General features: G+C 32.1%; 3 protein-coding genes across 3 annotated transcripts; 1 reads left to right on the forward strand and 2 right to left on the reverse strand.

Annotated features, from left to right (window-relative positions):
• Nucleotides 1-373: 373 nt before the first annotated feature.
• On the reverse strand, nt 374-9,416 carry LOC123668850 (large neutral amino acids transporter small subunit 1). The gene is made up of 10 exons (XM_045602541.1): nt 9,212-9,416; nt 8,932-9,034; nt 8,467-8,582; nt 6,729-6,854; nt 6,354-6,453; nt 5,127-5,295; nt 4,132-4,332; nt 2,765-2,914; nt 1,152-1,323; nt 374-606 (listed from the first exon to the last, which is right to left on the reverse strand). Exons 1-10 carry the CDS (start codon nt 9,414-9,416, stop codon nt 545-547), a joined length of 1,404 nt encoding a protein of 467 aa, XP_045458497.1. The 3' UTR covers nt 374-544.
• A 659-nt stretch (nt 9,417-10,075) lies between these two features.
• Nucleotides 10,076-11,316, reverse strand: LOC123668959. Its single transcript, XM_045602648.1, has 6 exons — nt 11,230-11,316; nt 10,956-11,043; nt 10,741-10,860; nt 10,552-10,667; nt 10,343-10,478; nt 10,076-10,260 (listed from the first exon to the last, which is right to left on the reverse strand). The coding sequence occupies exons 1-6, from the start codon at nt 11,284-11,286 to the stop codon at nt 10,109-10,111; spliced, it is 669 nt and encodes a 222-aa protein (XP_045458604.1). The 5' UTR covers nt 11,287-11,316; the 3' UTR covers nt 10,076-10,108.
• A 3,358-nt stretch (nt 11,317-14,674) lies between these two features.
• LOC123668640 (E3 ubiquitin-protein ligase UHRF1-like) lies at nt 14,675-27,056 on the forward strand. Its single transcript, XM_045602354.1, has 16 exons — nt 14,675-14,923; nt 17,383-17,551; nt 17,802-18,153; nt 18,425-18,565; nt 19,031-19,233; nt 19,475-19,575; nt 20,017-20,221; nt 20,867-20,955; nt 21,472-21,556; nt 23,213-23,339; nt 23,871-24,020; nt 24,412-24,550; nt 24,704-24,896; nt 25,289-25,473; nt 26,244-26,342; nt 26,813-27,056. The coding sequence occupies exons 1-16, from the start codon at nt 14,774-14,776 to the stop codon at nt 26,960-26,962; spliced, it is 2,538 nt and encodes an 845-aa protein (XP_045458310.1). The 5' UTR covers nt 14,675-14,773; the 3' UTR covers nt 26,963-27,056.
• The last annotated feature ends 340 nt before the right edge of the window (nt 27,057-27,396 follow it).

Below are 27,396 nucleotides of genomic sequence, written 5' to 3' on the forward strand. Positions count from 1 at the left end.
ACTATATAGATTTTTTGTAGAGACTGACACTGGGTGTCTAACTTATACTGTCCTACACCAGACCGCTTTTAGTGTAAATATTTCCTTAGACATGTATGTAGTATATAATTTAGCTGTGAGAACTATAATTGACAAAAATCTCATTATTACTTCTTCATTTCTTTTTTTTTCTTATTTGGTAAAGTAATTTCTTTTACATATGACAGTAAAAGTGGCACATACTGCAATTTTTTCTCAAATATTGTTAAACAGATTTTGTGATGATATTTTCGATTTTTCTAAGAAATGAAAAAAAAAATGTTTATTCCGTTTCATAATTCTTACTAATAATAAATTCAAGTTTTTTCTTCGACTATGGTAACATTTAAAAATTTTAAATTTATTTCAAATAAAAAATAAATAAACCTAATTAATTATTTCTCAAGAAATATGTATAATGATGTTTCAGCCACAACTCACTTCCTAATATTTGAATGTGACATCTGGTAAAAAAAATTGTTTTACTTGAGCTTGGAGTGTATGTTTACTCACTTCTTTTAAACCATTATTCTTCTTTATCTTCAACCGCCGAGAGGAATAGTTTTTGACAAAAATGAGTGCATTTAGCTGTAACAAAATATAAAATAGCTTTATTTTAGTATCAAAGTTATCTAACAGGTCTCCTATTGTTCGCTATAATGTTGTTATAACACATATATTACACATGACAGATTACAATTATAAGCGTCCAGACTTATAATATTTACAAATTAGACATTAGAGTACTAAGCCACACTCCGCAAAAATATGCCTACCTTGACCCACGCGAATACCACTTTTTTTTTAATTTATTACCAAAATAAAGCATGATGGATTCATTGAACAAAGTTTCACTTACTACTTGACTCAATTTAAGGTTTACTTTTAAAAAAGGTCTCTTTAATAGTAAACACACAAAAAAAAAAACAAGCAGTGTTGTGATCCTGTGGTAAGGTGGCCAGAGTTCCTGGACAGTGTTGGATGTAGGGTCAGCAACGCGCTTGCGATGCTTTTGGTGTTACAGGTCTCTATAAGCTACAGTAATTCCTTACCGTCAAGTGAGCCGTACGTTGTTTGCCGCCCTAGTTGTATATCAAATAAATATCTAGGCATAGTATGCAGGTAATACTCACTTGACACAACTTTGACCACTTTAGCCTCGTTCTTCACAAAGAGGTAGAAGACAGGAACTCCAGCGAGGGTCATAAGTGCTCCGGCAACCACAGCTACTGGTTCACTGACTATGGGCACAATAAGTAGCACCACACACACCGTCACAAACACTATGGGCATCCAGAGAGAAACCTTTAAGGGAATTATATGTATAAGTAAATAAATTCTTTATTTAGACCTAACGTTTTAAAATCTTTTCAGCATACAGATATCAGAAGCATATGCATTACCATTATCATATTATATAGATTGACACGTTGGCACAACGGTCACAGCCATGGTTTGTGGCTGTTGCGCTGACGGTTGCGGGTTCAATTCCCGCACACGACACACATTTGTATTGGCCTTACAGATGTTTGCTGTGGTCTGGGTGATTGCGCAATCCTTGTGGGTCTCCCCATCGTGCCTCGAAGGTCACGTTAAACCGTCGGTCCCGGTTGTTATCATGTACACCTGAAAGCGATCGTTACTCATAGTATGGAATATATCCGCCAACCCACAATGGTGTAGCGTGGTGGATTAAACTCCGACCCGAAAAAAGCTGCCTAAGCCCAGCAGTGGGATGTTACAGAGGCTGAATGAAATGGACCGGATAAAATACCCAATGGAACCACAAAGTAACCAACTACATACAGATACATATAGTAATTCTATACAACAGTTCAGTAAATTTGGCTGTACGCACTTTTCTTGATAACTCAAACAACAATAATTTAGGAAGTAATTTACAAGGGTCACCTAAAAGTTTTAAATCGTAACAAAATTTTTCAAATGTTTCTACAAATTATGTGAAACAAAGTAAATTTAATATAATGTAAATAGCCTGTAAACAAAAATAAATTTTCTTCCAAATGTGGAAAAATGGAAATGACTTGAATGTTAGCTCCTAATATTGTCTTTTGAAGTTTTGCTAAGCAACTGTGACGATCCAAATAAATGAAAGCTTTACTTGTATAGATTATATTCAGAGATTTCATTGATGACTGATTTTCCATGTAGTAACCAATATCACTAACTTGACAATAGCAAAGCAGTTTTCTATGTTAGAATCGGTTTATATAACGATTTATTGTTGACTATTAATCTTACCCCCAAAACCATTTCATGACGATTTTGGATATCATTCATTCATATGTTTATGAATTATTGTCCTTTAAACTATATAACATAATTACTATCTGTATATGTATGATGTGTAGTTATTTATATATGCCTGTTTTACTATGTTATTTATATATTTGTATTGTTAAGTGTTAGTTAACTGTATCTCAACATAAAAATTCTCTTACAAGCATTTTTTGTGTATCAGAATGTACTGATTGTGACTGTTGTTTTCTTTTTTGTCAACGATATCTCCATAATACCAATTTGTTAACTTTAGGGAAACCTGTTATTGGCTATATTATTTGTTATATGCTTTATGATAAGAATATTATATAAGAAGCTGTTGGTTTTCTGAATAAATAAAATAAAAAGTCCAGTCGAGGATCGGAGTAGGCGCAAGATGTCGTCAACACAACCATCTCATTATAACTAATTTATTCTTAAATGACATATAATGTTAAAAGATTACCTTAATTGGTCTAACAAGATGTGGCTTCTTGTATCTTAACCAGAGAACTGCACTGCAACTTAGTAATGTGAAGAATGACTCCACAACTGTGCAGTACGTGATGAGGGAGGTCAAGTTGTTCGGGATCAACATTACTAAGGAGATCAGCATCTAAAAGTTATATTTATGTTAAATTATATTTATCTTTATGAACATTGTTAGTAGAAGCAGTAGTAAGATACTCGTTATTGTACACCACTACAGATAGATGTACAAACGAGGTTGTATCGCTAAGAGCGATTTCTTCCAGACACACTGAAGGCTTTTTGGCCACTTGATAGGCCAAGGGAAAAAAAGAAGCAGAAGTGCACAAATAAGCGAAAAAAGTTTATATCATTGTTAGTTTATAATCTACCCATAAAAATATAAAAATGTAGACATAGAACATTCTCTGGTCATTGAACGAAAAGGACACACTCACTCTCATGAGGAAAATCTTTAGAATCAAATAAGCAAGTACAAATACAGACTAATTATTGTGAGACACATTAACAGATAATACTCCTTTAAGTAAACAAATATCTAGTGTATCATAAGCACATGAATAATATCTATAAATTATAAATAATTTAAATTGCAATTCTCTTCATCTAATTAGAGGACATCCATTAATTACGTGAGAATCAGAATAGGTGGAGGGGTCCAATGAAATCTCACCAAATTTCATTTAAGCCGAGGGGGGCATAATCGAAAATCTCACATCGACTACAAAAAATATATAATATTACAGATATTTAAAGTATATATATTTTGAGTGTTCATTTTGCCCGCTAAATGTCATGGCTAATAAATTCGTTTAATTTTTGCTTTAACTTAATGTAAATAAATTAACTATAGTATACTTGAACAGTTAATTATTTCCCATCAATCTCTATTATATTCAGCGTTAATCTCACGTAAGAGGAGGGGGAGGGGGTCCAGGCAAATCTCACTTAAGGGGGTAAGACTCCTAACCACTGATCGAAAACTATGGGTTGTCTGGAAGAAATGGCTAATTAGCCATAAGGCCGCCCATTGTACTTCACTGTCTGTAACTATCTTTATGCTTTGTTTGTAATATATTTGTGGTGTACAATAAAGTATAAAATAAATAATAAATAAAACTAGCTCACGTAATTAATGGATGTCCCATTACCTAATTTTAAGTTATTGCTCTGAGCTTAAGTATAAAAGCTTATATGTGTTTTATAAAATTATATTACTAGAAACGTCAGTATTGTCTTACCTGAGCTCATTAGGTACAATCAGAGCAATAAACTCTTCTTGCTTTACAATATTATGTAAAGAATATAATTAACAAGTATGGACAGTAAAATAATATTACTCACTAGGAACACGAGTGAAGGTAAAGGCGACATGCACTTTACATTTATATGAGCTAATAGTTCAGGCATGTGACCGTTCCTGGCCCCAGCAAAACACATGCGGGATGAAGTCATGATGTGCACGGACAGACCACCTAATATAGCAATCGCTACTAATGTAGGCATTGCCCATTTCAGTACACCCAAAGCAGACACTGCAAAATCCTGTAAATTAAAGAAAGGTTAATTAAAATATTGATTATAGCATGAGTAAAAGGGTTAAAAATAAAGGTAATTGATCCATCTATTGCAAAAAATTATAATTATTAATTGGAATACTAAAATATTAAAAAAAAAAAAATATATAAGTTCCTGTGATTGTCTGGTTATGCAGTTATTATGTTAGGTATGTAATAATACTATCTTAATGATTTTAATTTTTATTAACCAACATCAAAAATGGAGGAGGTTCTCAATTCAACTGTATTTTTTTATATGTTACCTCATAACTTTTTACTGGGATGACCCATTTTAATGATTCTTTTTTCATAGATAGATGGTGCTTCTCATAGTTCCATTAAAATTTGATCAAGATCTGACAATAACTTTTTGAGTTATCTTTATTAATTGGTATTTACTTGAATATTTTTTCATGTACCTATGTTGTATTACTTGTCAATATAATTGAAGTCATTTTTCTTTCGTTTGCAAGCAAACATTTATAATAGGGGATCGGACAAATTTTCAGAAATTTTCAGATTTTTTTTCATAAAAAATAACATTTTATTTATTTATAGCCTTTTAGGTACTCAAAACCATGTTTTTTAATATGGTTTTTTGTTTTTTTTTAATCCCGCCAAAACGCCACGTTGTATTGTTATCCCTTTCCACCTAAGGCCCACAACGCCACCGATCACGACTGCTAAAATTGCCGTTCCACTAACGTAAAAAACGCCGCGGGCATTGTGAACGAATTTTATAAGATTGCCAAATAGCTAAAAGTAAGGTAAAAAGCTTACCACAGCAATAGCTTCAGTGGCTCGTACCCCCGTAGGCCCCAATACAGCAAGATACGATACATTAGCTAAGAGGTATATAGCTGTGACTAGCGGTAGTGATATATAGATAGCACGGGGAAGATTTACAAATGGATCCCGGAGTTCCTCTGTCATAAAGTTTAAGTAATTCCTAAAAAAAGACGTAAATTTTTAAGTTAAAATCTTCAACACGCAGTTTGTGATTTATGAACAGGAAACTCAAAGTGCATTATGCAGGTTATTTTGTATAGAGGAGACTTCTGTCCAGCGGTGAAACTCACTCACTCACTCACTTCAGCCTATCGCAGTCCACTGCTGGACATAGGCCTCCCCAAGTTCGCGCCACACATCCCGGTCTTCCGCAATCCTCATCCAGCCTACACCGGCAATCTTACGTAGATCGTCGGTCCAACGGGCCGGAGGACGTCCCACACTGCGTTTGCCAAGACGCGGTCTCCACTCTAGGACCCGTCTACTCCAACGGCCATCGGTCCTGCGACACAGATGACCAGCCCACTGCCACTTCAACTTGCTAATTCTGTGGGCTATGTCGGTTACTTTCGTTCTCCCGCGGATAGTCTCATTTCTAATCCTGTCTTTGAGAGAGACCCCAAGCATGGCCCGTTCCATTGCACGTTGAGCGACTTTAAACTTGTGGACCAGTCCCTTGGTCAGTGTCCACGTCTCGGCTCCGTATGTTAACACAGGCAGGACGCATTGCTCGAAAACTATTGTCTTCAAGCATTGCGGAATCTTCGAAGTGAAGACTCGAAGCGGTGAAACGTTTACATGCTATTACAGTTTAAATGGTCCAATGGACAGAGCATGTAAAAGGTCAAGCTAATTTCGCTCCATAGTACCAGCACAATAACTAAGTACACTAATTTTTTTTTTTTTTGAGTGAGTACTCACTATAGACGGCGCCACAGTTGCTTAGAACCGAATATAAAATCATCATATCAAAAAATTTGACCTGAAGGGTACATCGTTTCATAGCTTAATTGGCACCGACACGGTAAGTCGGAGATGCAGGTTCGATCCCCGCTGGAACGGTCGATTTTTGATATGATATTAAAAAATGTTTAGAATACCCTCATTGGGGAAATGTGTGGGGTGGGTAATATAAAAATAAACTAGTAAGATTTTAAAATATTTTAGAATAGCAATTACAATTACAAAATATATCTAATTTTCATCATTTGTACTGACCATCCTGAATAAGAGAAGATTCCTGAATAAAATGCAACTGACCAATCACTGACAGATGTTTTTGTACCTTCCCAACCATTCTCAAAGTGTTCAACTCCTCCTAAAAAAACGATTATTTAATTTAACTATTTTATTAATCTGCATGCAAAACTTATAGAAGATAAGAAATATTTGAGCAACAAAATACTAAATTTAGTTTATATCTTACATAGGTCATAGGTGTGTGTTTTTTTTTTGGGTCCATAATCTGGATAAATTGAATATAAAAAAAAACAAGTTGATCAATATTTTCAAATTAAATATTGATACGTGATTTAATTAAATAATAAATTGAACATCTTTTACCAAGCACAAATAAATGAAACATTGCTTTACCTCCTGCCATCCAAACAATGCCACCGACAATTATAATGACTAGTGCCGAGATCTTGGTAAACATGAAAACGTTCTGAACGCGTGTCGTGAACTTCACGTCATAAGCGTTTATGAATGTAAGGAAACCTGTAACCAAATAACCCAGGTGCAAAATAAGAAATGACTTGTAATGAGTGATTAATGACAATGCTTACATTCTATGTGTTATGAACTAAATATACATCATCGTACAACTTTTGTCTTATATAAATGAATATAAACATGAGTTAATGCCCTCTGCCCATGACAGTTCTATGATAGGCTTGTTATTCCAGACCACAGATCACCTCGAATACCGTAGTCGTTTCTGTAGCACTTGTGATCAAAGTGGCCAGTATAACAAAACGCCAATTTCATACGTAAGGATGGAATTCGATTTCATATGTAATATTCATCATTAACGCGAAATATTGTCAACAAACAAGAAATTTTGTGCAATATATATCAACCAACTGTTAATAAAGTTCAGTCCTACTCAGTTCACAAATATACCCAAAAATGTATGAATAATGAAATGAATACATACACACTAAAAATATTAAACAACAATCACTTTGCAAAAGAAGTAATTTTATTAAAACATTTTCACTATTTTAAATTTATTAAATACTAGCTGACCCGGCGAACTTCATATCGCCTAACACAAACTTTATCGTATGTTATTAAAGTTCAAATTGACTTTTAAGTATTATCACAAATCTTTTGTATGGGAGTATAGAAAAGTGTTGTTTTTAGACTTTTTCAGGAAATTTAAATTATTTTTTTTTTTATAATTTTTCTCTCCGTAAGAACCATCCGCGTACTTCAAGGAATATTTTAAAAAAAGAATTAGCGAAATCGGTCCAACCGTTCTCGAGTTTTGCGCTTAGCAACACATTCAGCGACTCATTTTTATATTATAGATTAAGCCAATAATATGTTTTGTTTTGTCTAGTACCATAATATCAATAGTTTACTATCAGTGTTAAGCGCAGCACTGCTGGCTTTATGAAACTTAACTTTTCAAATTAACATCAAGAATCAAAGCACTGTAACTTGAACTATACTAGAATATTTGACTAGCCAACACAAGCATTGAGTTGCTTACTTTAAGAACAGATGACGTGTGTGTATGTTGTTTATATTTATAGAATATTAGAATCAATGCTTTATTTTATAACTAGAATTATTAGTTGCTTTTGTACAACACTTTATGGAACAAACGTGTATTGTGGATTTTGACACTTAAGCTTCATCTGCTCAAATCCTTTCTTTAAATTGCATAAATCCAAAATTGAATGTGTGACAGGCAGGAGTGTTATCTGGCCATTACTAAAATAAAAAATGAAAGTATTGAGATATATGATTTCCAATGCTAATATTACATTCATAGTGTGCCTTTCATGCACTATTTATAGGAGGTGGTCTGTATTTCAAGCCCACAGAATTTCATCTCAATGGAGGCCATTAAGTGTAAGATGTTTATTAAGAAACAAATATATGAAACATGTTTTGTTTCATAAAAGTTCATATATTTAAATTATATAAAATATTGGAAAAAAACAAGTTGTAATTTGAGATAAGAACACAAGACCTGACAAACATATTATGTTTTCAACATACATATAATGACTGATAAAATATGGATAAATAAAATATTAAATATATCACAAAAGTATGCCTATGAATATAACCCTAACACTACAAATAATATACTTACAAATTGTAGTTGCAGCGATAAGCTTTCGACTTAATGGGTCTATTGGACAATTTGGAAAGATCGGTTCTAAAAGATTATTAGCGAATGTTAACGACATGATTGCATTAGTGCTCGGTCTGAAAAAGAAAATTCTATAATATACTAGCTGATGTGACAAACCTTCTTCTATTTTTCAAACTGTCAAACACAAAAGTTAAAATAAAATTATTATATTTACTGAAATATTCCAGTTTACAGCTGGAATATAATAATTTTTACATTTTTTTCCTTATGGTATACCATAAGAATTTATAATAAATACAAGGTATTAGAAAATTTAAAAAAAAAAATCAGCTAGACCAATTGGTACAGCTGTTCTCAAATGCATAGCAGCACATAGAACAGCAATTAAATTTCATTTATATAGAAGATAATAAAAGCTTATCTTCAGAAAATTTTGCAAAAGAGTTTATAATCAGTACATACACAAACACTAAGTTGGCATCCCAAAGGTAAAGAAAAGCCGGTAATGGTCCAAATGCTTCATTGATGTAATGGTAATCACCTCCACTCTGAGCAAGCGTTGTACCTGGAGAACAATCTCTTTAATCGTAAATTAGGAATAAGAATTTTTTTTTATTAATTTTTAGTAGCATATTGTATTTGACTTAATAATATTTGAATACATTTTGTTTCTACTCGTTTTATACTTTACAATATATTCGAAATTATTTGTTAGTAAAAATAAGCAATGTATAATTTTTACCTAACTCTGCATAAGACATGGCGCCAAGAGTGGCCAGTACTCCACACGCAGCCCACACTGATAACGCACCCCATACTGATCCTGTTTTCTCCAGCACTTCTTTAGGTGATATAAAGATACCACTGCCAAAAATTATGCCAAGAATAATCGCAACCCCTTCCAACAACCCCAGTTGTTTTCGCATTTTTACTCTTTCGTCACCCATTTTTAAGATGATGTCTTTTACGTAATGTGTTTCGATGTAACTGATTGCTAAAGCGCCTCTAAGGCTTTCTATTATGGATGTGGAACGCACTCTTCTTGTTACTAGACCAACTTAACCTATATTGGACTAGAAACATGTAATTGACCTCTCACATGACTAATTATTCTTTGTTATTGAGATGAGAAAATTTTAACAAAGAGTACAAGTTCATTCAAATCAAATACATTTTAATAAATAAAGATCTATTCACATTTTTAAGATCCAGTTTAACGCAAATGATTTTGTGAATTTACGCGCTATACAAGACCTTTTCCGATTTTTGACAGACTAAAAATATAAAATACACTCGGCCGCAAAAAGAAAAACAAACGGGTAACCGTTATTTTATCTAGATATTTTTTTAAAATCAATAATAATTTGTTAAATTCATTGCTCTCAGTCTTAAACATAATATAATAATCAGTTATAAAAAAAATTACATTACGAACGAGATATACATGTTACTTCTTTGTGTCCTACGTTATACTAAAAGTAAGAACAATTGAAATTAATTTCTTAAATGAGCTTATAAAACTGTTGCATAAGAACATTTTAATTGACGGTCATATGATTTGATAAAATAATTATGTTCTTTTATTGGTGCAGAGAAAATTATGTAATTTTTTTGGTATTGTTTATTTAAGAATTATTTGTCACTTTTTGTACAATTTTGGAGAAATTTCAGGATCAGGATCTGGATAATATTGCAGTAAATCTGCCACGGGAGCTTCTTGATCTTCATAAAAATCACATGCTAATAAATATTCTCGCTTTGAATAGTCATCACCTTTGCAAAAGAGTTCGCCTGAAAATTCGCAAAATTTTGAATCTCTAGCGCAAGTAAATATATTTTCGATTGACATTCTAAAAAATTGTTGGTCATTTACCTTCTACGTACATGATGCGCACTGTACTCTTTGATTCAAGGGCTCCAACACAGTAATGCTCTTCAGACAGCTTCGGATGCCAATACATAATAGCATCTCTGCAAGATTGACCAGCGATCGGAAGCAGTATTCTATCCTGTTTATTGAAATATTTTTGATACCGGTGTAACTAGGTGTACACTTCATGGTTACCTTCAACACAATCTTACCTTGCATATAATTTTATTGTTAACAATAGGCTCTTTTACTTCCCCGGTACAAAAGAACTTACGCTTTTTCCTCATTATGACGGTGCTAACTTCAAGAACAGTTTTAATGCTGTTTCCTATCACAACATATGATTTTTTTTAGAACTTTAGCATTATATTTATGTGGTACTAAATTACTATTAATGTTACCTTTTTCGCCATTAATCGCTTCTAATTCACGCATACCCCTTACTTGAGTCTCTCGACTATTCTGTTGTTTCATATACGACGCCAATCTACTCATAGCATCTACAAACTCATCTATAGGTCCTGTAAGAAAATTCATTAGAATAATAGTTTATTTGCAATATGGGTTTGTTTATAATTTGTGATATATTTTTGTTTAAATTTATTATTTTTTCTACCAGTTCCAAAACTTCCCCCATCCAAATAGTTTAGAAATTGATAAAATCTCAACGCTTCGTCTGATTCTATTTCATCCATAACTGGTCTCTGAAAACCAATATTAACTTAGTTAAAGTTTTCTAGTAAAGATTTACAAAAAAGTGGATATCATAATAAATAAGTTATTACTGTTTTTCATGAAATAAGCATTTAAAAGTAGGTACCTACTTAATAAGCATCATTTGAATGTAATCTCGCTTGTTGAAGAATACCGTAAATCTTAAATTTACTTACAAATTTACCGCTCCACGCTCCAACATCAGAATATAAAGAGTTTACTCTACTTGGCATCCAATCTAGCGATGATCGAGCAACGAGAACTGGATGCTAAAAAATAAACGTACTTTAGTAAACAATTTCTGAAACATTATATCTCAAACATCCGCCAACCCGCATTAGAGCAGCGTGGTGGATTAAGCTCTAATCCTTTTCCTACCTGGGGAAAAGGCCTATGCCCAGCAATGGGATATTACAGGCTGAAGCGTATATCTCAAACATTTAACGTTTTTGTTTACTTATACTTATATTTTATGTATGGTTTTCAATAATATTTGATATTCAATTTGAACAAAAATTATATAATAAGAAAAAGCTTAAACTTACAAGAGATGCATATCTGGCATTGATGTATTTTAAATATAAAACAAAAGACAGTAAGAATAATTTAGTTTGTAACATTGGTCTAGATTTGTTTGAATGAAATACAAATTGGTCGTTAATAAAGGAAAGCAACGCAATCATTTTTTATTCCTATAGTTTGTTAATTAAAAGCGTTGTTACTTTTTTATGGTTAAATAATGGTTTTTTCTATTAAGTACTATATGAAAGAGGGCTATATAAAAATATTACGCGATTTGTCAAGCTTTCCAACCATCGTTTTTATTTTCTTCTTTTAATATATATGTGAATACAAGCTAATTCAATAATGTCACATCGTACTTGTCTTGTACACACAGAATCATTTTAAAGTATAAATATTAAAACATAGATGAGGCGCATTCATTTAATTTAAAATTTAAATGGATATTATATATATATAAACTAGATATTCCCGTGACTTCATTCGCGTGAAATTTAACAAAAAAGTTATTGTTCAGTTTGCAGGGTTATAAAATAAATAAATTTGTAAAATAAAAGTAGCCTAAGTTACTTCTTCAACTATCTGCCAGTGAGATTCCTATCAAAACCAGTCCAGCCGTTTCAGCGATTAGCCGGAACAAAAGACAGACAGACAGACAGACAAAATTGTAAAAAATGCTATTTTGGTATATGTACCGTCTATACATCCATATGCACTTATAAAAAGCGGTTATTTTAATATTACAAACAGACACTCCAATTTTATTTATTTGTATGTATATTATGTAAAGTATAGAGTATGTATATGTTACGCTCAAAGATCGAAAACGCCCATTGAGCGGAAAAATAGCTCACAACGTGATGTGGTCACAGTAAAACATCCACATAGCGAAATTCGTGTTATGGCTCTAATGAAAACGCGCACGACGCGTTGTGGCAATCAAAGAAAGACCAAATAGCGAAATTCGTGTCGTGGCTTACATGCTATTCGATCTCAACGCATTGTGGCAATGAAGAAAAGCCATGACGCGTATGGAATACTATTTGATTACAACGCACACTACTTTCCGACATAGATCCTACTAGGCCTAGGCTGGAAACGTTTTGGTAGATGTCTTTAAGAAATATTTTTCATTTTATAAAATCACGGCATAACGTGTTTCTCATTATCAAATATATTAAGTATATAATTATATAAATTAAAATGAAACGATATTTATTATTTATTGAGATTACTTTATATTTAAAAAAAATCAATGTATTAAGTAATAAATCACTGAACACAAAATATTCATATCATTTGTAAATTACTCATAATTCACATAAAATGATAAGGGTTTTAATTTATTCATGACAATTAAAATTCTTTCAAGAAATAAAAATATTTAACACAAATGTTTATTGATCACCAATAAACAACAACATTATTAGAAATAACTATAATTGTGAAAAATAAGTATTTGATTGCTATTTATTTTTACATGAACTATTACTGTGGCATTTTGAGTTGCATTTTATATTCTTGGAGCGATACTTGCACTTTTTATCAATACAGTATCTTTTGCAGTGGCACATTATAAACCCTTGCTTACATAGATGCCGAGCGAAGTGCTAACGATGAAGTTGAGGGCACATCACAAATGTTAATAAAGTTGGTTTCAGAAAGTGTAAATTCATTACGTGCATTAAGTCTATCGAGTGTACCTTCCTTGTTTCCTAACTGGTAGATACCTGATGGATTAATGCTAGTAACAACACACATAACATTTCTGGGTGCTGCACGTCCTCTATCAACTTCAGGAACTCTAACTAAAACGTTAGTACCAATTTCAACACAGGGAAATTTCAAATTAGACAATGAAACCATTTTGTTTGCCTGTTCCTGTAGACCTAATTTAGCACATTCTCTTTCAACGTTTATGCTATTCTTTCTGAAACAGAGCTTACAAGTTACATATGCTCTCTTTACTTTTTCTGTAGTCATAATAAAACTGCGATCAGTGCTTGTTTCCACAAACTCACGTAATTTATCGTAAAACAATTCTTTTTTATTCGTCATAATTAGCGCTGACATTAAAATTCACTCTCATAAACAGAAAAGAAATGAATAAAACTGAGGTTTCAATGCGTCTTTGCACCCGAGCCGACACCGAAAAGTTACAACCTGTCCGTCGTGATATGGTTAACACAATGAATGCTCAGAACGCGTCATGGCTTTTCTTCATTGCCACAACGCGTTGAGATCGAATAGCATGTAAGCCACGACACGAATTTCGCTATTTGGTCTTTCTTTGATTGCCACAACGCGTCGTGCGCGTTTTCATTAGAGCCATAATACGAATTTCGCTATGTGGATGTTTTACTGTGACCACATCGCGTTGTGAGCTATTTTTCCGCTCAATGAGCGTTTTCGATCTTTGAGCGTAAGCTGTTTGGTCTTTCTTTGATTGCCACAACGCGTCGTGCGCGTTTTCATTAGAGCCATAATACGAATTTCGCTATGTGGATGTTTTACTGTGACCACATCGCGTTGTGAGCTATTTTTCCGCTCAATGAGCGTTTTCGATCTTTGAGCGTAACATATATAATAAATATATCTATTATATTATTATATTCTTTATTGTACTTAAAAAAAGAAACAGGTAAAATCATATTTACAAAGAAAGTTGGCAAGGGCGAACTTATGAAGAATAGCGATCTCTACCAGTCTACACGTGGTGATGAGAATTTCTGTTACCTATCGCGGGGCACAGAAGTGCAAGAGTAATTATTAATATAAATCTATAACCTTATTTAGAATTAATAATATAAAATACATGTATAGGTACTTGACGACTTACACACTTACATAAACATGTACATATATACATAAAATACATACATACATAAATAATTACATACACTGAGAGTATATCCATTTTGAGAGGTTCTTGAATTCGGAGAAAAGATGATTTCTTAGCTTGTATATAAAGATATATATATATATATATATATGTGTATATGTGTGTGTGTGTGTGTGTGTATAAAATAAAATAGTTTTGAATTGTCGTTTGATAATCTGTTAAGAAATGAGTTCGCGCTCTTTCTTGTGTCAATGTCAGTGACAAATTTTGCCGATTTCGGTCAACCACATTCAAAAGTTTTTGTAATTTAGCTAATAATGCTGTCCTTCTTATGAAACAAAAAGGATCTATCTAAAATGCATGTTCGAGTGCGAATCTTTGGTAAACCCGACACTATAGTTGTAGTTGAATCTAAACTTACAAAAATTGAACAATTTAGGCGGATAATTAGAGATAAATTCGACATAGAAACTAAGTTACAACGGTTATTCTATGGAGGGAAATTGGTAAGTTCTACAACTGAAAAGTTTACTATATGTTATAATTTTACTGTAATATTCTCACATAGACTGCGTTAAATAAGTTGCATGTTATTTTTAAATAATTTGTGATCTAATAATGTTACCCCATATTCATTAGTCTAGAATAGCGAATGCCCTCTTTATTAATTTTTTTTACTAAGACTTGCATTCCCAACGCCGTTTTGAACAAGCATTAGGTTTGTCATGTTTTACTAGTAATGAAAAATGTTAGCTCGTATGTACATGAAAGTTATGTAAAATTGAGGTTGAAATGCATGGCTATATTGTATAGTTCTGAACCGGATTGTACTCATGATAAGACTACAGACTAAGACTAGTATATTTTAGAATGTATGATGAATAGACGACACTTAAGATTTGAAAAATCTGTAGTTCTTACCCATGGTGAACTATTCTTTTCTTATCACTGGAAAATGTATATTTATGCACAACGATCCAAAAGGCGAATATATGATACATGCTGACTCGAATGGTATGCACCAGATAATCCACTATAACCCAGTGATTCCTCTCCATTATAGTATGCTCGCATATTTTACTTTGACCTAACCAAGATGACCTTAAAATTAATTGTTAACCATAAATATGTCAATAAAGAACAGCTTTTAATTGTCAGTTGTTCTAAAAATGTGCTGTGTGGCTACGGCACTAAAGAATTTAGCCACCCCCTCTCTTCCCGTGGGTGTCGTAAGAGGCGACTAAGGGATAACAAGGTTCCACAACCACCTTGGAACTTAAAAAGCCGACCGATGGCGGGATAACCATCCAACTGCTGGCTTTGAAATACACAGGCCGAAGAAGGGCAGCAGCGTCTTCGGTGCGACAAAGCCCGTACTGCGGTCACCAACTCGCCTGCCCAGCGCGGTGACTATGGGCAAAACACATAAGTTCACGTTATTTTTGGCGTAAACTTGTGGAGGCCTATGTCCAGCAGTGGACTGTATAGGCTGTAATGATGTTCTAAAAATATGAAAATTTGAAACTTTTTTTAAATTTTATTACAGACATCTCACAAAAATTTTCATTAATTCTACTTTAAAATGCTTTAAGTAAAACAACATTATATCTAATAATTCTATTTATTAATTTCTATTTTCTTGAATCATCTAATCAGGGATGTCAAAGATACGGCCCGAGATCGCAGTGTGTCACAGAAAGAAGAATCGTGATTTCTGTCGATCTGCATTCTTAAATAATAAATGATCTTTCGTATAAACATCGTGCATGATATTTAACGTTGTATCAAAAAATAATAATAAAAAAAAATGAGTCAAAACAGGAACAATATATAATAATAGTATACGTAATATTAAACACTTGGACCTACATGTGCTTAATATTGTTACTTTACTTTGAATGGTACATAAACAAACATTATTTATCACACCAGCCCTCCATGAACTATTGAAGTAGAAACTGATCGTAAATGGGTTGGTGTTTACGTTCATTGATACCCCTTCTAGGAATATAGTTAAACACGCAAATACTCCTTTAAATAGTTGTAAAATAATCTTCTTTTAATGGTTGTTAACTATTAATTACGTATTGCGAAAGAATCCTATCTAATTGTCATCTGTGATGGCCGCTTTATCATAACAGTAATGATGCACAGCGAATATAATAAACAATATCAATTTTTCTTTCTATTATATTAAGCTTAATAGCTTTTTTCATTGTTGGTTCTGATGAGACTACTTAAAGAATTTAAGACAACATACAAGAGAACATTTGCAAAAATTATTTGTGTCAGAATTACTGTTTATCAGAAAAGGTTATATGCTACAAAATGCTTTACGATCTAGTAATTGTTAGATTTTATTTTAGTGACAGTAATTATTATCTTTAAACTGAACAGGTCATAGTTGACCTTGTAACAAATTAATAAATAGCATGGAAATTTACTTCAAATATTCTGATTAAAACTATTAAATTTTATGCTGGTGTAAAATAACATATTTATTATCAAGTGATGCGAGTGTTCATCTATCTATACTAATAAATGAAGAGCTTGTTTTGTTCGGTTATACTGCACAAACTACTGAACCGATCGGAATAATACTTATATCATAAGATTCAGCGTGTTTTCGAGAAGGTTTGAGTATATGATATGTTGGTATATGATATGTTGGATTACTTATTCTATAAAATATGGATGGATACATTCAAATAACTAGCATTAAGATGAGGGAAGTATACAAATGCTGTAAATAAATTTTAATGCAATTGCACACAGCACAGCGACTGTCATAATTTTTATATAATATTGTAAATATATCAATGAAATGTGTTAATATGTAATAAAAAATATAAATTTTATTCAGTAATATTTATTGTTAATCTAATTTCTTTAATTTTCTTTTACTCGTATAACTCGATATTATTAGGCATTACCATTAAATTTAATTAACAATTTAAAATTTTAGCTTGAAGATGGGTATACATTCCACGATTACAATATTAAGCTTAATGATGTTATCCAACTCATGGTACGAGCACATCCGGTGGAAAACAATGATAGCAAAACATCTGAACTACAAAATAATGATGAAAAGCCTAGTGAAACATCAGAAGACAATCCAAAGGTGTATAGAGGTTTGTACTTGTTGACTACAAAGTGTTGATATGGTATATATTGTTATTATTTAGAATAATTTCTCATTTATTTGTCGATTATTTAAGAAATCCTATGTTATCTTTAAATATCAAAATGAATCTATTTTAGCCTTGACTATTTCTCCTATTTGACAGTTCCTGGGACAGAACAGTGTCAGTTGTGGCAGCTAGTTCACTATAAAAATTTAGAACCCCACTTAATAACTTTTTCAATATGTTAACCTTTTAGATGCCGAAAGTACATTGTATGCAATTGGAGACTTAATAGATATGAGAGATAGGGAACAAGGGGCGTGGTTTGAAGGAAAAATAGTACGTATTGTGCTTGATCCAGATGTGCAGTATGAGAGTGAGAAGGAATGCGAAAGCTTAGACCACAGTGATATACACGACAAAGAAAGCGATCTTGAAAATAAGCCACCAAATGATAGTTCTGAAGAGGAGACTAAAGCTAAAAGAAAAGGAATTGCTAAGTATTTCACAAAAGCAGGGAAAGGTAGAAAGCAAACAAAAGAAGTTAAAGTGCAAAAAGTGGAAGTTACTGATGAAAATATTTTGTATAAAGTGCAATTGGATGCTGAGTAAGTAACTTTTATATTAATAAAAAAAAAAAATAGTTCTAGAAATCCATAAAAATAAATTTTATTAATACATTTTTGATGTTTTATATCATCATAGTAAAGGTTATTATAATAAACTTATTTTTTATATTCTTAGCTTTTCTTGTTTGTAATTGTTTAACTACTGAATCTTAGGTCAATATGTTGATAAAATTGTCGCAATATTGACTGACTTATATTTTTTGGTACGAGGTGATCATGAGTTAACTATTGTTTTATGTTACTTTCACAGTGAAGAAGATTCAGATTTATATTGCAAATTAAAAGAAATCAGACCAAGAGCTAGAAAGGAAATAGATATAAAGGATTTGAAACCAGGTCAAACCATTATGTTAAATCATAACACAGATGATCCACTAGAAAAGGGATACTGGTATGTCACAATTGTTTACATATGTATAATATGACTTAGATTGCATTAAAAACATTAAGTAGAATCAGTCAGTCAGTCAGTTCAGCCTATTGTGATCCGCTGCTGGACATAGGCCTCCCCAAGTTAAGTAAAGTGTAAAATTTAATCGTTGACTTTCTTAAGGTTGTGATAAAGATAAGTTGATTTAAAAGCTAGCAAATCTTTAAATATCTTTATATATTTAGAATTTGGTAAACAAATTAATAATCTTTATTAAAGCATTATTATTCTTATTCTTAACCATTTATTATTTCCAAATTTGCAGCACTAGTAGATTTTTGTATCCTGTTATGGAACAAATAATATTTGTCTAACTAGTCTCATATTAATTGAAGCAACTGATCTCTTATTTTTGTGTTATGAATAACAATTTATATTGATTGCTCAGTATTATCTACTCTTATTAGATTTTTTTCATAATTTTAGGTATGATTTTAAAGTTGATGAAGTTAAGAAGTTGCGTGTAAACTACGAGCTTGTTGGAACATTATATTTAGGACCTGACTCTGTACCTCAAAATGATACCAAAGTAAAAGTTCATGATAAAATATTCGCGATTGACGAACCAGTACCTGTAGCAGATAGGAATGAGGAATATGTAAAAATTATATCAGAACCACCGGAGAAAAGTAAGATTCATATTACTTTAAAATTATAAAATAATTCATTTGCTCTTGTATCAGTATGGCCGCCTTTGAACATTTTGCTTTATATGTTACAATTATTCTCCTGTTTAGTGGTGTGTTATAAAGATTATTATTATGTTATAATTTTAGTAATAAGTCGCTTTTTTGCATACCTTCAAATAATGTTACATTGATCACTTATTCAGAGTTGTTTTTGATTTACATATTTCAAATATTATTTTAGGATCACAACCATTAAATTGTTTAAAATGTCGTGACGATGAAGATGCGCCTTGTAAAGAGTGCGGTTGTTATTTGTGTTCAGGGAAAGAATCTCCAGAGAAGGTTAAGTATTAAATTAATTCAAACTTAATCATATCAATATTTACCATGTAGTCTTTTTTAAGATGATATAATATAATAGGTTGGTTTATATTAAACACATTTTGGAGCACATCAATATTTAACAAAAAAACTTGTATAGTAACTTGTATATCATGTACAATTAATATTAATTTTATATTTCCTTATTTATAATAATAATAAATAATAATAATTCTTTAACAACAATTGACAACAATTTGACCCATAAAACAATTTGACTTTCTTCAATTCTTATAATACAAATACAACTAAAAAAAAATGAATAAATGTCACAACAGTTTGAAAAATACAATTACGATAATAAAATAATAATTTATATAATAATTTATATATTTATCACTTTATATTTTTGTTTTCCTTTTAAAATACTTATCCTTAATGACACAATCTATAATATTTCAGATAGTTCTTTGTGACGAATGTAACAATGGCTTCCACATGAAGTGTCTCACTCCACCGTTAACCGAGCTACCTGAAGAGGACTGGTACTGTCCATCTTGTAAACGTGACCCAAATGACGTTATAGCCCCCGGGGCAGCTAAACAGACTAAGAAAACGAATGCCTCTAAAACTAATCGTGACTGGGGGAGAGGGATGGCTTGTGTTGGTAAGAAATTGTAATCCTAATTCGCCAGAAGACAAACTCAATTTATGTATCAACTACTACATATGCACGATATAATTATATAATCACACTTGTGTAGTTGTTTGCTGTGTATGCTCTCACACTGTCTATCCCGGATTCAATCCCTACTCAGGTTGGATATTTGTAGTTGTACAAATATTTCTTTCTGGTCTAGTTGTCTATCATTGTGGATTTCCCCCCTATGCTTCGGAGAGCACGTGAAGTAGTCGGTCCCAGTTGTTATCGTAGACACATGATAGCGATCTCTACTCATAGTAGAAAATATGTCCACCAACTCACTGTGGTGCAGTGTGGTGGATTAAGTTGCGACCTTTTATATGGAGAAAGAGGCCTAAGCCTAGCAGTAGGATGTTACAGGCTGAATCAATTATATCAGCTGATCCATAAAGTGTGTACTGCCATATTTGTTTTTAGTGAATGTGTCATTTTTTCATTTTTCTTATACATACTTTGTGCTAGTAATAACAAACATCAGAAAAAAGAAATATCCAATTTAAAGCAGTCGTTCAAGTAATGCGTACATACATTTAGGCATTTTTGTTTATATAGCATAGTATGAAAGTATACATTGTATTTACAATAAATATTATGTTTTTTTATTTTAAGGTAAAACTAAAACGTGTGCAATGCCACCAAACCATTTCGGTCCAATCCCTGGTATCGAAGTGGGTATGTGCTGGAGGTTTAGAATACAGGTATGTTTAATTTATTATAAGCCACTGCTTTATTAACTACAGAAAATAAGAAAAGAAATTTATATCCTATTTACATAGACTTAAATTACGTAATCAAAATATTATATAGTATTTCAATTAATTATAGTTTAATGCTTATATTCCTATTTACGGAGTGTTAATCATGAGTTCATCAATGAGTCTTGTGTTATAGTGAACAAAGATTGTGAGCTGCAAACTCCCATTAGATGTAATTTACCTTAGAATATATTATATTTTGCTTATTATTTTTTAAATTTCGCTTTAAAACAGTTTTAAAGTTTACAAAGTGTTTTTTCAGTATTTATATATAATAACTGAAAAAAACTTTAATTGAAGCTATTACCGATACAGAATGTAGATTCTGCAAAGAACTGTGACTACATAGATTAAACAAAATATTTACAAAGGAGTACTGAACATCTTGCCTCTAAGCTTGTAAAGCTACCTAATACTGCTAAAGAACTTTTTTTGTAAAAATGACTTCAATTATTTTAGTTGTCTGAGTCGGGCGTGCACAGACCACCTGTATCTGGAATACACGGTCGAGATGTTGAAGGAGCTTACAGTATTGTATTATCTGGTGAGCAAGTTTTCATAATTATTATTTTAATTTGATTTTGAATAATTTTAATAGAAATAGTATAATTTTCTTAGGCCGAATTTGAAGTGAATGGGACTGAATTTAGCTGTAACATCCCTTTACTAGGCAACTGCCTCTCTGCATGTAAAAGGGAGCTTAATTCACTAAACTGTTCAACTGCAGTTGATAATTTTGCTACCATGAGTAATAATCGTTATCAAGTGTCTTTGATAACAACCATGATTAACAGCTTTTTTTAATATTTCAACAACTATAGGTATACTAGCTGTGCCCGCGGCTTCGCCCGCGTTGTAATTAGTGTGTCACAAAGTTTTCCTGGCAAACTTTCAGTATAACTCTCATCAAAATCGGCTTAGCCGTTCCGTAAACCTTCCTCTTGCCAATGGTGGAGCCCTCTCTCCAATGGTGAAACTGCATGAAAATCCGTTCGGTAGATTTTGAGCGAATCGATCACATACACTTTTGGGGACTTTGTTTTATGTTACATACAAACTATCAACCCCAATTAAACCCCCTTAGCGGTGGAATATCGTAAAATCCATTCTTAGCGGACGTCTGCTAACTATAATTTTCTCCCTGCCAAATTTTATCTTTATCCAACCTGGATGGATAGACCATCCAGCGGTATTTGAGTTCTTGTGATGAGTGAGTTAGTGACCTTTTTTTTATATATATAGATTACGATGCATTATTTGGACACCTCCTCACCATCTATAGAGCATATATTTTAAACTTCAAGTCTCTTACTTCAAAAATATAAGACTTTCATATAAACTTCCGACCCCCGTTTTATCCTCTTAGGGGTCGATTTTCGTAAAACTAGTTCTTAGCGGATGTCTACGCTCTTTAAGGAACCTACCTGCTAAATTTCAAATTTGTAGCTGCTATAGTTTCGGAGATTTCGTGATGAGTGAATCAATCTACCATCTCCCGTTTTAACCCTAAAAGGGAGTTGATTTCTAAAGGTACATTATTTGGACATCTTTTCACCATCTATAGAGCTTACATTTTAAATTTCAAGTCTCTTACTTCAAAAACATAGGACTTTCATACAAACTTTCAACCCCCGTTTTACCCCTTTAGGGGTCGAATTTCGTTAAACCCGTTCTTAGCGAATGTCTACGCCCTATAAGGAGCTTATCTGCTAAATTTCAAGTTTGTAGGTCTTATAGTTTCGGAGATTTCGTGATGAGTAAGTAAACCTACCATCCCCCGTTTTAACCCCAAAAGGGAGTTGATTTCTAAAGATACATTATTTGAACACCTTCTCATCATCTATAGAGCATACATTTTAAATTTCAAGTCTCTTCAAAAACATAGGACTTTCATACAAACTTGCAACCCCCGTTTTACCCCTTTAGGGGTCGAGTTTTGCAAAATCCGTTCTTAGCGGATGTCTACGTTCAATTAGGAGCCTACCTGCCAAAATTCAAGTCTGTAGGTGTTATAGTTTCGGAGATTTCGTGATGAGTGAGTGACCTTTCGCTTTTATATATATTATTATTATTATAGATTCAAGAAATAAATTAAAATTTTATATTTGTAATACTAAATACCAATTGTTAAAAATTCTTAGAGTATTCTAACATTTGTTTATTTTTCCTTTTAACTAACGAATTAATTATATTTCATAAGGTGGTTATGAAGACGATGTAGATAATGGAATAGAATTCACATACACTGGCAGCGGAGGCCGAGATCTCTCTGGAAACAAGCGTACCGCTGAACAGTCGTGTGACCAAACACTCACAAGAGAGAATAAGTGAGTATATTATGACTAAGTTTCGAACTAAACACTTAAATCAAGTATCAAGGTTTGCACTTTAAAAGTATAAGTAAATTGATATATGCCTACCATTCAACTGACACAAGAGTAGGGTCTAGTCTGGATACATAATATACAAAAATGAACATCCTCATCAGACTAATATTAAAATACATTAATTGTTTTACTGATAACCAGACCCTTAGTATGTATGTTTGAGTTGGTCGGTTTGTATGTTTGTAAACATACAATGTAGGATTTGGGAATAAAATGAATGTATGACGTTATTACATTATTAATAACATTTTTAAATGTTTTAACACAACAAAAAACAGTTGATATTAAATGAGATCTAATAAAAAATTAGAAAAAAAACATCATACAGTAATTAGCAATTTTGTGCAGAGTTATTGCATGGCTACCAATCATATTATGGCCTATTATGCTATACACATTAGCATATATAAACTATAACATTCTGTGTTATATCAAAACTGCGTATTAAATTTATTATGTAATAATTTTCAGAGCTCTGGCTCGTAATTGCGCTGTGAAGGAAGTAAGTGAAAAAGGAGCTGACGCACAAGAAGCATGGCGAGAAGGCAAGCCCGTACGAGTCGTACGGTCTTATAAAATGCTTAAACATTTTCCGAAATATGCTCCCAAAGAGGGAATACGGTAAAAAACTCGTTTTAAACTATATCCTAATTATTCTTTTATAAAAAAGAATGTAAACATATGCTCAGTCACTGAGGAATAAGGATCTGATTACATCGGAGACACAACCCAGTAACTTTATTTTTGTTTAAAATAGAAATAAACCTAATTATGTGACATAAATGTTATCGTATGTCTACCAGATACATAAAAATCTGTTGTTTAAAATGAATATATTACTCATTTGTTTGTGTTTTATTTTCCTTATTGTGTTATATTTACTTTAATAGGTGTCTTTTTTATTTTTTTATCACAAAAATTACATTATCTTTATAAATGTTGTGCAACCTGTAATTTGTATGAAATGTCGATTTTATATTATAACTTTATTTAACGTAGTGATCTGTTTCAGGTACGATGGTATTTACAAAGTTGTTAAGTATTATCCTGAAAAGGGTCTATCTGGGTACCGTGTCTGGAAATATCTCTTAAGAAGAGACGATCCCAGTCCAGCACCATGGGAACCGGGAGCCAAGCAGTTTCCTATTGTGGTAATTACAAAAAACTATAATTTTTGTTATACACAACAAATTTGATACAGCAAAATTTATTGGAATAAAATAATTTTAGACAAATATATAATATTACACTTAAACTAAATAACAATAAAATATTTTTAAACTTATCTTTGATACTTGTTTTAGTATCCAGATGGTTATTTAGAGGCGGAGGCAGAGAAAAAGGCTTTAAAGGAAAGGAGTAGCAAAGCAAAAGGAAATAACAAAAAGAGAGCCCTCCGAGAAAGTAACCAGAGTTCATCAGAATCTGATGTGTCACCGCCTCTTAAGAAAAGAAAAACTCGAGAGTTTAAAAAGAAAGGTAGTCTATCATATCAACGTAATAGAAAAAAATTGTAATCCCATTCTCCCAGTTTCAATTTAGCCTATCTGTTGTATATGTATTAACTTAAACAGCTCCTTTGTTTTTTGTTTTTTTTTTTTGAACTAACGTAATAAAGGAGATGGTTCATTATTTGAAAGTTTTTTTTTTTTAAATGTATGTAAAAGTTATGAGGAAAACTTTTTAGTGGGTGTACCAATTTTTATGATTCTTCTTTTTTTTTATTTTAAAGCAGACACTTGTTTATTCCCATTCAGATTGAGCTTAACTTGACGTAATGTTTTTGATTTATCACTACTAATTTGTATTTAGTTTTGGAACAAACAAGTATTGTCTGGCAACTGTCGTTCATGGTATTCTTAAAATTATAATGTTATTTCTTTTTTCAGACACTAAAGAATCTTTTAGTCCAAAGTCAAAAATACCGAGTATGTTCACAAGGAGTCCTAGATCCAAAAATAAGAAAGAAGAAAATGTTCTCACTTTGGATGAGAAGGAAGCTATTGATTCTGATACATTAAATTCTAAACTATGGGGTGAATGTCTGCGTGTTTGTGAGAAGCAAGGGAAAAAGGTAATACAAGGAATTTTTTTCATGTTTTCAAAATAGGAATAAAATTATAGGTGTATGTAGTATGTAAATTATATATGCTACATTTTTCTTAATAATAAAACTATTAGCTATATTCAACTATAAAAAGAATCAGCGAGGAAAAGAGAATAATATAATGAAACAGAAGGAAGTACGACTTCTCAGGTGTAGTTGCACGCATGCCGTGTTGGTGCTCACACATCGGCGGTCGCGCTTTCGATTCCCGCTCTGAGTGATTATTTTTATTTGTACAAATATTTGTTGCCGGTCTTCTTGTTTGTCTTTTCCTCCTCACCTTGCCTCGGAAAGCACGTTAAGCTGTCGGTTCTAGTTGTTATCATAAAAACCTGATAGCGATCTTTACTTATAGTAGGGAATATATCGCAAAACCCGCAGTGGAGCAGAGTGGTGGATTAAGCTCCAATCTGGAAAAAAAGGCCTATGCCCAGCAGTGAGATTTTAAAGGCTGAATCATCGAAAGAAAAATGATGCTTTTGAGTTACATATCTTGTTATAGCTAACAACTGATACTTGTGGTAGCTTATGAAGCCAAACCATAGGACTTTACCTACTTCCCATGGAACTAATCTACAAATTCAAGGTTACAAAGCCAGCCATGAAACGATGTGAAAATTGTCGCCCTTTAAGTGATGCCCACATATATATTACATCTTAGACGATGATAGTCTAAATTTTTTTTGTAAAATCTTATCGAATATATTATTTTATAAGTTATTGTTGTATTGTTATAGGAGTTCATAGAGCACGTGACGCAGGTTTTTCTATGCATTATTTGCCAAGAAGTAGCGGTCAGTCCAGTCACTACACCATGCTTGCACAATTTTTGTATGGTATGTATAATTGATTAAATTTGTAATGGAGATGTAATCAATTCAATCAAATCAATCACTAACTTTTTATTTATTGAGTAATAGTACATATATCAATAAACATACATTATAATATATATGAAGTAAAATATACATATTTCTACCTGCTTTGCTTCAAATGTGGGATTGTATAGGAGTGACAGACCATGTTCCACGTGAAAAAAAATCCTAGCTCTTTTTTAAATGATACTTTGTGTCAATATACGAGCTCTGTCTTAATATAGATAATGAAACAATGTAAATTATTTTAAGTGACATGTACTTATCAGATTTTTTTTTATAAAAGTGATTCAGTATGCAGTAATCACTTACCATCAGGGTAAACTCGTTTGTCGCAATTGTGGTACAAATAATGAGTTTAAAAAATGTGAATGGACAATGGATTGTAAATTATTTTCTATATTTTTATGCTATTTTTTTCTTTTTTACAGGCATGTATTAGGCTAGCATTCAAGTCAACTGAGTCGCAAAACTGTCCGTGCTGTAGACAAAACCTATCCAAAGTGGAGTTGCAACCAAATGAAAATCTTAAAACAGCTTTACGAGCTATTTTAACTGGATACGATGCAGGCAAGAAATAACACTAGTATTGAATGCAAATATTCGTCGATAGCTGAAGTGTCTATTATTTTACAGTTTAACGAATGTGTCAAATTTACAAATAAAAATAAATAAAATTACAAATTTTGAAAGAAAAAAACCCTACGCAATAAACCGTCCGTAAATACATAAGAAAATAAAAATAAAAATTCCATTTTATACCGAAAACGCCTCATATAATTTTTGAAAGGACCCGATACTCTTAAAATTGTTGGATCGATTTTAAAATCGATCCACCAGTTCGAAGGCTATGATGCTACAAACAGACATTGATGCCAAACTTATACAAAACTCCCTCTGCATCATCTGTTGGTAAAATTATTTTTTTATTGGATTGACGTTAACTTTGATATTGTTTTACATCATTACACTGCTTAAACAATCCAGATTTTTTTTAAAAATATCTTTATAAAGC

Source organism: Melitaea cinxia, chromosome Z (genome assembly GCF_905220565.1).
Source record: "Melitaea cinxia chromosome Z, ilMelCinx1.1, whole genome shotgun sequence".
In the NCBI taxonomy this organism is placed as follows: domain Eukaryota; kingdom Metazoa; phylum Arthropoda; class Insecta; order Lepidoptera; family Nymphalidae; genus Melitaea; species Melitaea cinxia.